This window comes from Diabrotica virgifera, chromosome 4, assembly GCF_917563875.1.
Source record: "Diabrotica virgifera virgifera chromosome 4, PGI_DIABVI_V3a".
NCBI classification, from domain to species: domain Eukaryota; kingdom Metazoa; phylum Arthropoda; class Insecta; order Coleoptera; family Chrysomelidae; genus Diabrotica; species Diabrotica virgifera.
The window spans coordinates 240,206,795-240,220,315 of record NC_065446.1 but is presented as its reverse complement, the minus strand read 5'-3'; the positions used below and the strand labels follow the sequence as shown (position 1 = coordinate 240,220,315).

The 13,521-nt window shown below is 31.8% G+C and overlaps 2 protein-coding genes across 4 annotated transcripts in view; both read left to right on the top strand.

The window, feature by feature from the left end:
* LOC114327233 (sodium channel protein Nach-like) overlaps positions 1-12,186 on the top strand; it is a 56,370-nt gene extending 44,184 nt beyond the window's left edge. Inside the window, exons 8-10 of the mRNA XM_028275780.2 lie at positions 2,170-2,320; positions 3,330-3,427; positions 11,939-12,186. Coding sequence (XP_028131581.1) covers positions 2,170-2,320; positions 3,330-3,427; positions 11,939-12,087 — 398 coding nt within the window. The 3' untranslated portion in view covers positions 12,088-12,186. The remainder of the gene's footprint in view (positions 1-2,169; positions 2,321-3,329; positions 3,428-11,938) is intronic.
* Positions 1-13,521, top strand: part of LOC114327208 (scavenger receptor class B member 1) — a 633,383-nt gene that overhangs the window by 87,322 nt on the left and 532,540 nt on the right. The window lies entirely within an intron of this gene.

The following is a 13,521-nucleotide window of genomic DNA, read 5'->3' as shown; positions in this document are numbered from 1 at the left end:
TATTTAAAATGGTCTACTGTCTAACACTTTTTTTTAAAGAGATTATGGTTTTTCAAGATTTTATACTTTTAACGATTTTTTATAATATAATATAAAAATAAAATTATATTATTATATGATATATTGTATATTATATAATATTATATTATATATAGTATATATAATATAATATTGTATTATATAATATATAATACCTAATATAAAAAAAATATTATTTTTTGCATTTTTACGATTATTTTTGAAATTTCTCATTATAACTTTTTTTCTTCTACGTTTAGGTATATATTATATTATATAATAAAAAAAGCTTATTTTGTTTACTTTCAAATCTTGTATTACAAAAAATTCGAGGATTATTTTTGAATAAGATATTATTTTTCAAAATGTAATAAGTACTTGCAACGATTTTTGATTTTAGGATTATTTTTTAAATTTCTCATTATAACTTTTTTTTCTTGTACATGAATATACTATATATTGCTGAATCAAGAGGGCTTACTTTCTGTTCTTTAAAATGGTGTATCACCTATATTTAAATAATGGAAACCGAGTGATTCTTTGATATTTTTTACCTGTATTATTTAAAATTATTTCTTTTACAAAAATTACATAAACATTAGTCTTAGAAAACATCACTTTAGTTAAAATTATTTAAACGTTGACATTTAAAAAATTTCAAAATCAAAGTCCATCTCTTCGTTAGCATTAGCTTCAATATCTTCCTCTGACACCTCAGTTATCTTAGAGTCCCACAATTAGTACCCATGCACATGCACCCTTTGCAGAATATTGAAAAACTAATTCCTATCTTCCTACAACCGCAGTTTTTTGTACATCCTTTGGTACATTTACATGCTATTTTTTCAAGCAAAGCTTGTGGTGCAGGAGCTTTGACAGTAAATATTGGAATTAATCCATATTTTGAAGTTTGCCCGGCCGAGTTAAGTGGATCCAAAGTATTACCTATAAAAAATAAGATTCAATCATAACACACAATCACATAAAAAAGTTATAAGGAGAAATTTAAAAAATAATCCTAAAATCAAAAATCGTTGTAAGTACTTATTACATTTTGAAAAAGCATATCTTATTCAAAAATAATCCTAGAATTTTTTATAATACACCATTTTAAAGTAAACAGAATCCATCAATTATAAACAGAATAAGCTTTCTTTTTTATTATATAATATATACCTAAATGTAGAAGAAAAAAAGTTATAATGGGAAATTTAAAAAATAATCGTAAAAAATATAAAAACTTGTTAAAAGTATAAAATCTTGAAAAAGGTAACCTCTTTAAAAGAAGTCGTACAACATTATACAGTAGAACATTTTAAAGGTAATTGATTTCTATTCCTCTTACATGTACCATTGTATATGCCTAAAGTTGCGTAGAAAAAAGTTACAGAAAAATATTTGCGAAATAACAAGGAAAATTGCCCAAAATTGCTGTGAGTGGCGAACTTTGAAAAATCATATTGCGAAAACTGTAAATCCTAACGACCTCTACTAAGCATCATTTTAAAGAGAAAATATGTAAGTTTTTTTTCTGTGAAGCAATATCTATACCTATATCCCCGTGGACAAAAGTTATGGGACAAAAACAAAATTTCTTTCTTTTGGGTTTCTTTGGGCTTTTTCCTTTGAATATATTTTTGTAAAAAAAAGTATCTTTGACTTTAAAAAGTTATATTTAGATAGGAAATTTAACCAGGTACAATTTTTATGTAGACGTGTTTGTACCAAAAGTGCATAGAACTCACCCTAATGTAACCTGTGCCCAGGGACTAATTCACCCATTTCTCAAAAACGCACCCCTTTAAATGGTAGCACTCCACGGTTTTTTCATATATAGAGATTCATTGACCATATGAAGTAATAAAACCCCGTTAACGTTGTAGTTCCTTTCTATAGTACATAATCAATAGCCTATCGACCACGTACATTCAATCTCAGTTTATTTTGATTAATCGCGGCAGGTAAAGTAAAATTCTTCTTTCAGTACAATAAAGTGTTACTTTACTGCCGCAAATGGTGTCAAATGAGTACAATAATAAATGAATTTAGTGACGGTTGGCGATAAAAATATTTATAATACTTAGTGCTTACATTATAGTTAATTCGAAACAATTTTAAGTTACCTATTAATTTAATAAACATAATTTTAAGATAAGTGGAAGACCCTGTATCCTAGTGACTTTACCGGAACAGGTTTAGAACGCGAAAAACAAGATTCAATTCAATGTGAACACTGTATTCCCACTTGTTCTGATACTATGTATGATGTATCCAGCGAATTTGCTATAATCTATGAAAATGGGTGAGAATATATTTTTATTTTATCGGATACCTTCCAACACATGGTTTAAATATACAACTAACTACTGGTATTTTATGTTGTCTTTTATTTTTCTTGCATTTCTTTTCTTTTTATTGTCTTTATTCTCGACTTTTATTCGTTTCCTCTTTTCTTTTCTCTCTACTTTTGTTTTTGATTGTTTACTTGTTGTTTGTTTTAATGTATAATAGAAGCTTGGAAAAGACTGCCAGTAAAATATCTAACAGGACCAATAATCTAAAAAAGTTTTATAGTCCAGAGAAATAAAAGGTATTTCCGCGACTTTGACCCAGTCAGGTGTTTGACAACTTCTTTGAGTTTTATGGACTTCGTTAACCCAAACCTCTATTTTTCCTTGCAGTGGTTTTGGAGGAGTTCTTAAATTATATATTAACATTTTAGGCCAAAAATGCACCAGTTTAAGAACTATTATCTACCAGTAGAAAGTAAAGGATTTAAAAAAATGGTACATTCTTGACATTAAATTGTTAATAATTTAAAACGTCCAACAAACGCACTGCAGGAAACATAGAAATTTTGGTTAGTGATGACCAAAAACTCAAAAAAAATCTTAGATATCTGGCATGGGTGTCTGGTAAAAAAGTCTCCATTAAAAGACTCCATCCAATCGAAGGATTTTGCAAACGTAAATATGATAGAGATTGAATTTTTGCATTTTTTATGTTCTAAGTAAATTTTTTATATTATTGTTATTGTTATTAAATTTTTGTAGATCATTTTTGAACACACCTATGATGTTGAAAGGAAGCTATAATTAGCTTACCTTAGCTTAGTACCATCTTTTTAATTTCAGTACTTTAATTACGTCTCAACAGCAACTGAACTAATTTTTCTTCGTTATTGATATTTTATGCACTTTCCGGCATTTAAATTTTATTCTTTTTGATATAAGAGTCATGCTGATTGACATAGAGTCCATGCCAGTAAAAAAAGTAAACATTTTAATAATCACAAAAATCATTGTTTTTAGGAGCGTTGCTAATTATAGCCTTGTCCATATATCATACGAAAAGTCACTAGGAATGTTTAATAAACAAGACGCTTACTTTTATTGGTTCGACATGCTAAGTAAGTGTTTATTATTTTTCTTTTTGTTTTTGAGTTTTGTAAAGCACTTCTATAGATACGTGTTTTCACATGGTCTCACACAGTGTCTTCTTTCATTTTGCATTGTCAGTAGCATGGTTCATTCACCTTACCTAGTTTGTATTGGTGACCATCTTGATCTTTCGTTTATTGAAGTTCATCAAATTATTCCAGAGTTTTTATCATTATTTTTGATTATTTTGATGAAAATACTACTTCAACATAATTGTATTCTATTAAAGAGCTGCTTTCTTTCTCTTCTGAGATCAGACATCTCAGTATTACAACAAGCGGGCGACTTTTTTTAACGGACAATTTTCCTCATATGCGACGAGTATTACATGTTGCAAACAGTCTACTTCCATCTCAACCTCAACGTTGTTTTTCAGCCTTTTAGGATAATTTCGTCCTTTGTTTTAAAATCCTTCCCAAAGAATTCTAAATCGGTCAGCTTAGGGTCTTTATAAAACATAAAATATAAAGGAAAAGATTCCTCTCATTGGCTGTATACCATAATAAAAACTTACTAATGAAGTAAAAACCTCACATGTAGGTAGGTGGTATATAATGTATTAAAAATTTTTTTCTAAAAATGATCCAAGATGGATAAAATCACAAACGTTTTCGGACCAATCAGTCCATCATCAGGTGGTAGAAACCTAAAATAAGCAAACCACTGTATTAAAAAAGCCAAGATGAAATTTGACTGTCTGAAAGTTAGGAAAATTACAACATGTGGTTACTTACTTCAGATCCAAAGTAGTTGGAACTAGCTACCTATTTAGGCCAAAAGACCTTAATGTAATAATAATTATGCCATTTAGGCTACAAAAATGTCGACAATAAGTCGATGTCACAAGAAATTAAATTGCAACGGTATTACAAAGTGCAAAGTAGCAAAATTTTCTTTTTATTTTATTTTTATTTTTCTTCAGTTTATTTTTCTTTTTGTTCTTCTTTTTACCAAGTGACGTCATTACCTGTTGGCAAAATTTTCGCTTTCACCGCCATGAAATTTTCATAAATAATTTCATGTGACTATTAATTTAAATTGTTTATTCTTACTCATTTATTTAATATCTAATTAAATTCATTCAGTTAAGTAATAGCTATTTGTATAACAAGGGAGGAAAGTGTAACTTTTCCTCCCGAGAATGAAGTTTACTGCCCGACGCGTAGCGGAGGGCAGTAATCATTCAAGGGAGGAAAAGGCACTTTACTCCCATGTTATACATATGGGTTTTCCACCTTCCTCAAATAACAAGTCATTTTTTAATTTTTACTTAATTTATTTATGTAACTAACCAACAAAATGTATTAGAACTAAAACAACAAGTAGGTACAATATAACTGTCAACTGTCAAATATAAGTCAAATTATTAATGTAAACATTGTTAAATCAAACTAACAATTTACTGTTTTTTACCATTCTGCAAAATACAGGATGTTTTATAAATAAACGTTAAAATGTATAGATACTTCGTAATAGAAAATAGATATTATACAGGGCGTCAATAAGTTATATTTCATGAATGAAATACCATGACGTCACTTTTACTTTTCCTCCCTAGGGAGGAAAAATATTTTCCTCCCTAGGGAGGAAAAGTACAACTTTGCTCCCTACAATCAGGTCCGGAAAAGTATACTTTCGGTAGAGGTAGGTGGAAAAAATATTTTTTATATTCTTTGCATTTCTAAAATACAATATAACTACATACACATAAAATTCCCTAGAAGGTCTTGTCAATATCCGTTCAATGTCATATCTTAGTCTGTCAGTTTGAGGCCAAGATGAAGACCACTTGTAATACCGTTGCAATTTAATTTCTTGTGACATCGACTTATTGTCGACATTTTTGTAGCCTAAATGGCATAATTATTATTACATTGAGGTCTTTTGACCTAAATATGTAGCTAGTTCCAACTACTTTGGATCTGAAGTAAGTAACCACATGTTGTAATTTTCCTAACTTTCAGACAGTCAAATTTCATCTTGGCTTTTTTAATACAGTGGTTTGCTTATTTTAGGTTTCTACCACCTGATGATGGACTGATTGGTCCGAAAACGTTTTGATTTTATCCATCTTGGATCATTTTTAGAAAAAATTTTTTAATACATTATATACCACCTACCTACATGTGAGGTTTTTACTTCATTAGTAAGTCTTTATAAAACCTTTGTTCCGATTTTACTGAGTTTATCTTAAGCATGTGTATGCATGATCCGATAGGGATAACGCATTCGACGTATGCCAATTAGATATCATGTCTCCAATCCTCATAGAACATAGGCTTAGGTTGATCAGTGGTTCTGCTCATGATGTTCTGAAGGTGGGTTTATTACCCCTGTTCAGCAAATCAAGTTTAATGGGCTTTGGAACCTACTCCAATAATAACTTCTGTGCGCTTATTTTTGGTACATTTTAGAAGGTTTTGTAAGTTAGTTCATGGAAGTTGTTTTTTAGAATCAATAATAAGGTAAAGAGAGGCAACAATCGTCTCTATAACCAACCCATTGCAGTTCAGTTTCTCCTTCATTTATCAACGGTTCTTGAATAAGCATCACGTCAATATTCTTCTCAGCTATTCTAGGACAACTAGAGCTTCATGATACGATACAATATTGATACTTTTTAAGTACTGAGTATTGTATTGGTTTTGCCAATGAAGTATCGTATCCTGTATCGATATCGGGAATACTTTTTTATAAAAATATCGTATTGGTATTGATTATTGATACTCGACAAAAAATTGACATAAAAAGAATTAGATTACTCAAAAAACGATTCTTGGTCATTTGTCACTATATTTATTAAAAAAATTTCTTAAAATATACAAGAAATGGGATAAATTACATTGTAAACTCACAAATATTATCCTTTAAAGAGCTTTTCATCCATCTGTTCACACAAATGAGTTCTTTGATACTTTTATCTTTTAAAGAGCATCTTTATTTGTTAGTACCAGCGCTGCTTCACAAAAAAGCCACTTGACTGGCACGGACGTCGCTTGGACACACAAAAAAATATCCCTAGCTTCTTCTTCTTCTTTATGTGCCGTCTTCTACCGAAGGTTGGCGACCATCAAACGATAAGTTTCTCTGTTTTGTGCCGCATGTGTTATGTTCGCAGCTTCTGGTATTTGAAACCATTCTCTCAAGTTTCTCAGCCAGGATTTCTTCTTTCTGCCCAAACCTCTTCTACCTTCAATATTGCCTTCGACGATAAGCTGTAGCAGACTGTACTTATCATTACGGAACACATGGCCCAGGTATGACGCTTTCCTCCTTTTAACAGTTGTTAACAATTCCAACTCTTTACCCATTCGTCTCAATACCTCTGTGTTGGTCACTCTGTCTGTCCAAGGAATTCTCAGTATGCGTCGATACAGCCACATTTCTAGAGCCGCTAACTTCTTTATAGTTGCTGCTGTTAACGTCTACCCTTCTACTCCGTAAAGTAGCGTAGAGAGTACATAGCATTTTGTGGCGCGCCATCGGAGGTTAACGCTTAGGTTGCGGTTGCTTAAGAGCTTTCTCATTTTTATGAATTTGGATCTTGCTATTTCAATTCGGATCCTAATCTCTACGTCTGGGTCCCACTTATCATTTACTGTATATCCCAGATATTTAAATCGGTGTACTCTTTCAATACGTTCGGCTTCAATATTCAGGTCGATATGTTGAAGGTTCTTTTTACTGATCACCATAAATTTAGTTTTCTTTCTATTGATCTTCAGTCCAAATTGATTGCCAGTTGTATTTACTCTATTTAGCATCATCTGTAAATCTTCGATGTTATCGGCTACTATAATAGTATCATCTGCATATCGAAAATTACTTATTGGTACGCCATTAATCTTGATGCCCTCATTGTACTCTTCTAGTGCCTCTAGAAATATTTGTTCCGTGTACAGGTTGAAAAGCAGTGGCGAAAGAATACAGCCCTGTCTAACCCCTCTAGAAATGGTTATGTTTTCACTCACCATATGTCCATTCTTTATGTGGGCTGTTTGATTCCAATATAGATTTTTTATAATCTGGAAGTCCTGAAAGATGTAATAGTTCTATGTGTTTGTCATGTTTGATAGTATCAAATGCTTTCTCATAGTCGATAAAACAGGCGTAAACATCTTTCTGTTGATCCAGGCATTTTTGAATCAAGACTTGTATTGCAAATAGGGGCTCTCGAGTTCCAAAACCGCATCTAAAACCGAACTGTGTTTTACTTATGCTGTGTTCTAATTTTGCTCGTATTCTGGAATGGATAATACGCAAGAATACTTTAAGGGTATGACTTATTAAACTTATAAGGCGATATTCGCTACACGTCTTAGAATTGGATTTATTTCTTGGAAAGGGGCACAAATGTAGATTTCAGCCAGTCCGATGGAATTTGACCAGTATCGTATATCTTATTGAACAGTTTCAATACTACATTCATGTTGTTCTCGTTAAAAACTTTTAAAAATTCGACTGGTATTTCATCGCATCCTGTTGCTTTCCCATCTTTCGTTTGATTTATAGCTTTTATCACCTCAGTTTTCAATATTTTTGGTCCATTCAGATCAAGAGTGTTCGTAGAAATATGACGATAATCCGTAAACAAATCTTTTATGTAAATTGCCCAAGTCTGTAACTGTTCTTCTTTATGTACAATAAGTTTGTTGTTCTCGTCTATTAACTTACCAAACTGTTTTTTCTTGTAAGTATAAGTAAACCCCTTAATTTTTTTATGCATGTTAAAACTATCGTGTCTTCGTTCTAGCTCTTCTATCTCTTGACATTTTTCTTGTAACCATTTCTCTTTGGATTCTTTAATCTTTCTGCTGACAGTTCTATCCAGTTCTTTATATTGTTCGGGATTATTCTTATTTTCCCTCCTTCTGTCTATGAGGTGTAATATTTCATCTGTCATCCATTCGTTCTTCTTCTTCCGCTCGTAGTCACCAATTACTACTTTCGCACCGTTGCATATAGCGTCCCTTAAGTTGATCCAGTCTCTTTCAATATCATCAGTATTGGTTGTTAAAGCAACATTACTATTAATGCTATTTGTAAGCTTGACTTTTATCTCGGGATTTCTAAGTTGATCCATATCTAATCTTTTGTTATTCTGTTTCTGGATTAAGGTTTTTAGTCTGACTCGTAATTGGGCTACAAGAGGATTATGGTCAGAGTTTATATCAGCTCCAGGATATGTTTTGGCTGATATTATTGCGTTACGGAATCGTTTGTTGATTGTTATAAAGTCTATCTGATTTCTAACGATGTACCCAGACTTGTCCTGTGGTGCCCTAGCTAACCGAGATAAAACGGGAAAACACTACTATATGATTTCCACCATAATAAAATATTTGTGTCTGGTCCAGTGAGACTGCAAGTAGTTTTCAGTTTCCTTTTTAAAAACATCGATATTATCTGATGATTTTAAAAATAAAATATCGAAATTGATGGATTTATCGTTCTTCTCTCTCGCACTAATGGAGAGCATACGCGCTTGTGCGTCTTATAATTCTTATAATATGTAGTTTAACTGTAAAATAGGGCTTATGCAGGACTCACGTGGCGTTTTATTTTTTTCTCGATATCGATATTTTCAATAATATCGAGGCAAGCGTATCGACAATACAAGAGTATTGTATTGATTTCAGATAATGAGTATCGTATCGACATTATTAAAGGTATGTACATTAGGGTGGAACGAAAAATTCGAAGTCATTATTTTTTATGGAGCTAGTGCGAAAAAGTTGTGTTTTGATGTATAATAATACTGTAAGAAATCTTTTTTGTATTGGACCCTATCTTCAGGTTTCATATTAAATTTAAATTTTTGGGAATAACAAAAAAAAAATTTTACAAATTTATTTTTTATCAGTTCTTTTAATCTAAATAATTGTTTTATGATACAATATACATTTTAAGATGGGTAGTCTGACTTTGTGTTAAAAACGGCATAATATTTCTAGACGGCAACCTTAAACGAATAAAGCCATCCCTTGATTCTGGTCCACAAACAGCAGCTGATGCTTCAGTTATGTACTAACTTAGCAGTTCTTGCCACGGATTTTGTATGACAAGGGCAATTTAAGACCTCTATGTTGTTGTAATTCCCAGAATCAATCATATCCCTTACATCTTCATTGGAAATATGTTTTAGCAAAGGAGGAGCCGTAACTTTGAATCCAGAAATAGAAATTAAGTCATTATAATCTGCAGCACTAAAATTTAATGTTGGTATTTTGAATCTCCGGATCTTTTTTTCTTTCTGACTTTCTCTAGCTTTCAGCACTCTGCGTAGTCCTAGCTCCCGTATATGTTTTCGTTCATCTTTCATCATACCGAGTAATACATTTTCGGGATGGGCAAAATAAGCATTCCTTTGGATAATGGCATCGACAATTTTTCTTTGGTCAACTGGTAGAAATCGTGAATAATGGATCATTCGCCATAAATGTTTTGAACCATTAGAACAGCTAGGATACAGTATTATATAAAACCAAACTGGTGCATACACTTTTTGGATGAAACTTACTCACATAATTAATTGGGGGCTGGGACATTCAGTTACAACATACAATCGAAGCAACCGATTATCAACTGTCAGCCTTTATCAATTTGCGTGTGATATTTTTCCAGGTTTTTTGAAGCTCAAATCATTAAGACATTTTCCTGCAGCAACTGCTTGACTGATTTGGTACAAGTACTTCTGATCGGTACTAAGGTCTGTTGTTTCTAATAATATTGCTAGGTTGATTTCTATCGCGACAAAATCGACAACAGCCTTCTGTTCACAGCGTTCCAGAAGTTTCCCTGAAAAACCAAGTTTCCCCATTGGCCCTGAAAAATCAAATTGTCCACTGGTGCGTACATCTAACTGTTGAATTAAATGACGTAGAGGTAGCTCATTGCAATGAAATAAGCATACTAGCCATTGAAGTGAAATGCCGCAGTATTTGTGACGTAGATGGTTGCCAACTGTTGACAAAGGAGCAATGAATTCTTCTTCATGATCATCTGCATCAGAAGAATTTGAGTCCGACAAGCTGCTACTTATCGAAGGATTAGAGGAATCAACGGTACATCCTTTAAGAACAATTTTGTCAGTATTATATTTTTGAGAACTTGCCTTTGCCTTCATGGTTCTTTCCATTTTCTTCCTTATTGCTGAGATAGAGAAGCTGCTACTTATGAAAGGATTAGAGGAATCAAGTACATCCTTTAAGAACAATTTTGTCAGTATTATATTTTTGAGAACTTGCCTTTGCCTTCATAGTTCTTTCCATTTTCTTCCTTATTGCTGCAGACAATATCCACTGGTCCAATTGCCATTTTTCGACAGGATCGTTGATCTTGAAGAAAAATTCGCTCATTTTGTGGTACTTTCTTGATTTTATCACAAGTACATACACACAGTTCCAGTAATGTTGCACTTGCAAGCCGCGATATTCAATAACTTTTTACACTCCTTTCGAAACTGGTGTACCTATCGCTTAAGATTTTGATACTCTGTAGAAATATTTTTAATCATATCTTGAATGCACTTATGCGATCATACTGGAATAGAAGCTTTTATTCATATCTGTTCTACTTTCGTTGCAACGGCATTCAAGACGTCGGCGATAGATAGACCTTTATTATTATTTGTCAACTTAGGTTCATTACGAATAAAGTGAAAGCATTTTAGAACGTCACACTTAGTTGGTAAAACACGATCATTGAAATTTGATGAGAGCCATATTGATTTTTTCGACAAAAATAATTTTTTTGTTTTTTCATTTTTCAAATTCAATATGGAACCTCAATAAATTTTTTTATTTCAAAATGCTCTCGCACCCATTGTTTTCATCACCTGACACAACTTTTAAACGATAGCCACAAGAATTTTTCTTTCCTTTTATTTTTTTGTCCTATTTCGTTCAACCCTAATGTACATATTGTATCGGTATCATTTTGATTTTCGATACGATATCAATACAATATCGATATTTTTATCGAATATCGTAAAGCTCTAAGCACAACAGTTCTGATGTTGTTTTTTGTGCTGCAAATTGATCTGCACGATCTTACCAATTAAAATTCTTTAAAGCAATTGAGTTATTTTTGAGGCCTCAGACCCTTTGGTAATTTCTTCCACCTGCGTAGATTCCCTTTTGGCCTCTTGCGCTTTGGAAGTATTGGTTGCAGGATTTGGTTCCCCAATGTTTCTCGCCTGTTTTTTGCTCTCTTCCAACTTTTTGCACTGAACTAATGAATATGATAGAAAAATATGGAAAAGAACAAACGTGGTTATATTTTTCACATTTTGGGTTTATATGACTGTGGGCATTCGCCAATTTTACGTTTTCACATTATACACAAAAAATTGTCAGAAAAGCTCTTTAATTGTTCAGCTTTTCTGTTACCGACTAATTATATAATTTGCACTTGAAGTTTTAATGTTATTTGATAAACTTATTTTACAATAAAAAAAAACTTTTAATCCTTATTTTTAGGTATGTTTGGGGGAATATGCAGTATCACTATGGGTTTAAGTTTTGTCTCTGTAGTGGAAATCTTCTATTTCTTAATCTTCGTGGGTATAAAGAAACATTTAAGAAAAAAGCGTAATAAAGGATTCCACGATGAGCACGTTTTAGAATGAACTAATATACAGGAAACAACTCAGGGAAAATATTACTTAGTAGTACAAATTTTAGTGTTAGTAGATGAAATTTGTTGAATAAAGTTTATGCACTCTTAATTAGTATTATTAATTAGCACAAATACACTACTAATTAGTATTATTAATTAGCATTAGGTGTGCTAATTATATACCACAAAATATGTTTTAAAATACAAAATACCACAATTTTTTATAATTAGTAATAGTCCATTTACTCACGGTTTTTGCTAAAAATTTTGAAGAACCGCTTGGATTATCATGAAATTTGGCATCATAGTATGTCAAAGAAAAAAAAACGGGATATTGTGCCGATGTCTGCTTTTGCCTTGTGGGTGACTTTTATGGAAATGGATAAACTGCCTAATTCTAAGCAACTTTTGTGCTATAGCGTTTTTTCACTAACTTAACACTTTTTGAGTTATTTGCCAGTGAATATTTAAATTTTTCAACAAAAAACCACGTTTTTAGACAAATTTTAGACAAACCACGTTTTTCACAAATAACTCAAGAAGTAGGTATTTTATCGAAAAAATATGATGTACATATGAGGTGTCTAGACCCAGTAGAAGCAGAATTGTAGCTAATGAGAAATAGGTCCATATTTGTCAAATTCCAAATCGAATATTTCAACATAAAATAACCAAAAAATACTCATTACAACTGTTTGTGTTAAAAGTGTTATAAAAGCTCTATTTTTGTTTAGTTTCTAGCATCAAAAGTAAGCAAGTTACGCCAAAAATAAAGATGGTCCCTTTTTTTTGGTAAAAAAATTGAGAAAATCACCCCCAAATTAGCATCTCCAATGAAATTAATAGTCACTGCTTCACAACTTACTTATGTTTTATTCAAGCGATCTGTAAGTTTGATAGGTTCAAAGTAGGTACTTTTTTTTGAAAAAAACAATGGTATTAAAGTAAAAATTTTTAAAGTTATACTTCTTTACGATCGAGAGTGAAATTTTATAATACCGGGCGCATGCGCACACAGACAGTATGTAGTTCGTTTTTAATCTTTCAAGATATGTATGTATCAGCGCTGTCATCGCAAGTCATTAAAAGGATGTATTAGTGTTTTTAGTAAATGTATTATTTATTATAATTTTTGTGTCTTTGGATTTGTCTTCCTCGAGAATAAGATATTTTATAATAATAATGAGTATATATAAAGTATTTTTGTATACTTCACTTGGTCTATTAAATTTGTCAGTATGTATGAGAAATCTTGTAACCTGTCAAAGCGAAGGGAATATAGCTCAGTGGGAGAGTGTGTGACCGGAGATCGAGAGGTCCCGAGTCCAAATCCCGGACGATTCATATTCTATTTTTTTTTTAATTTTTGGTATCGTTTTAATAAAAATTTTTTAAAAGAGGTAGGTAAGAAAGTTATTTTAATATTTAAATAAAATTTAAATAT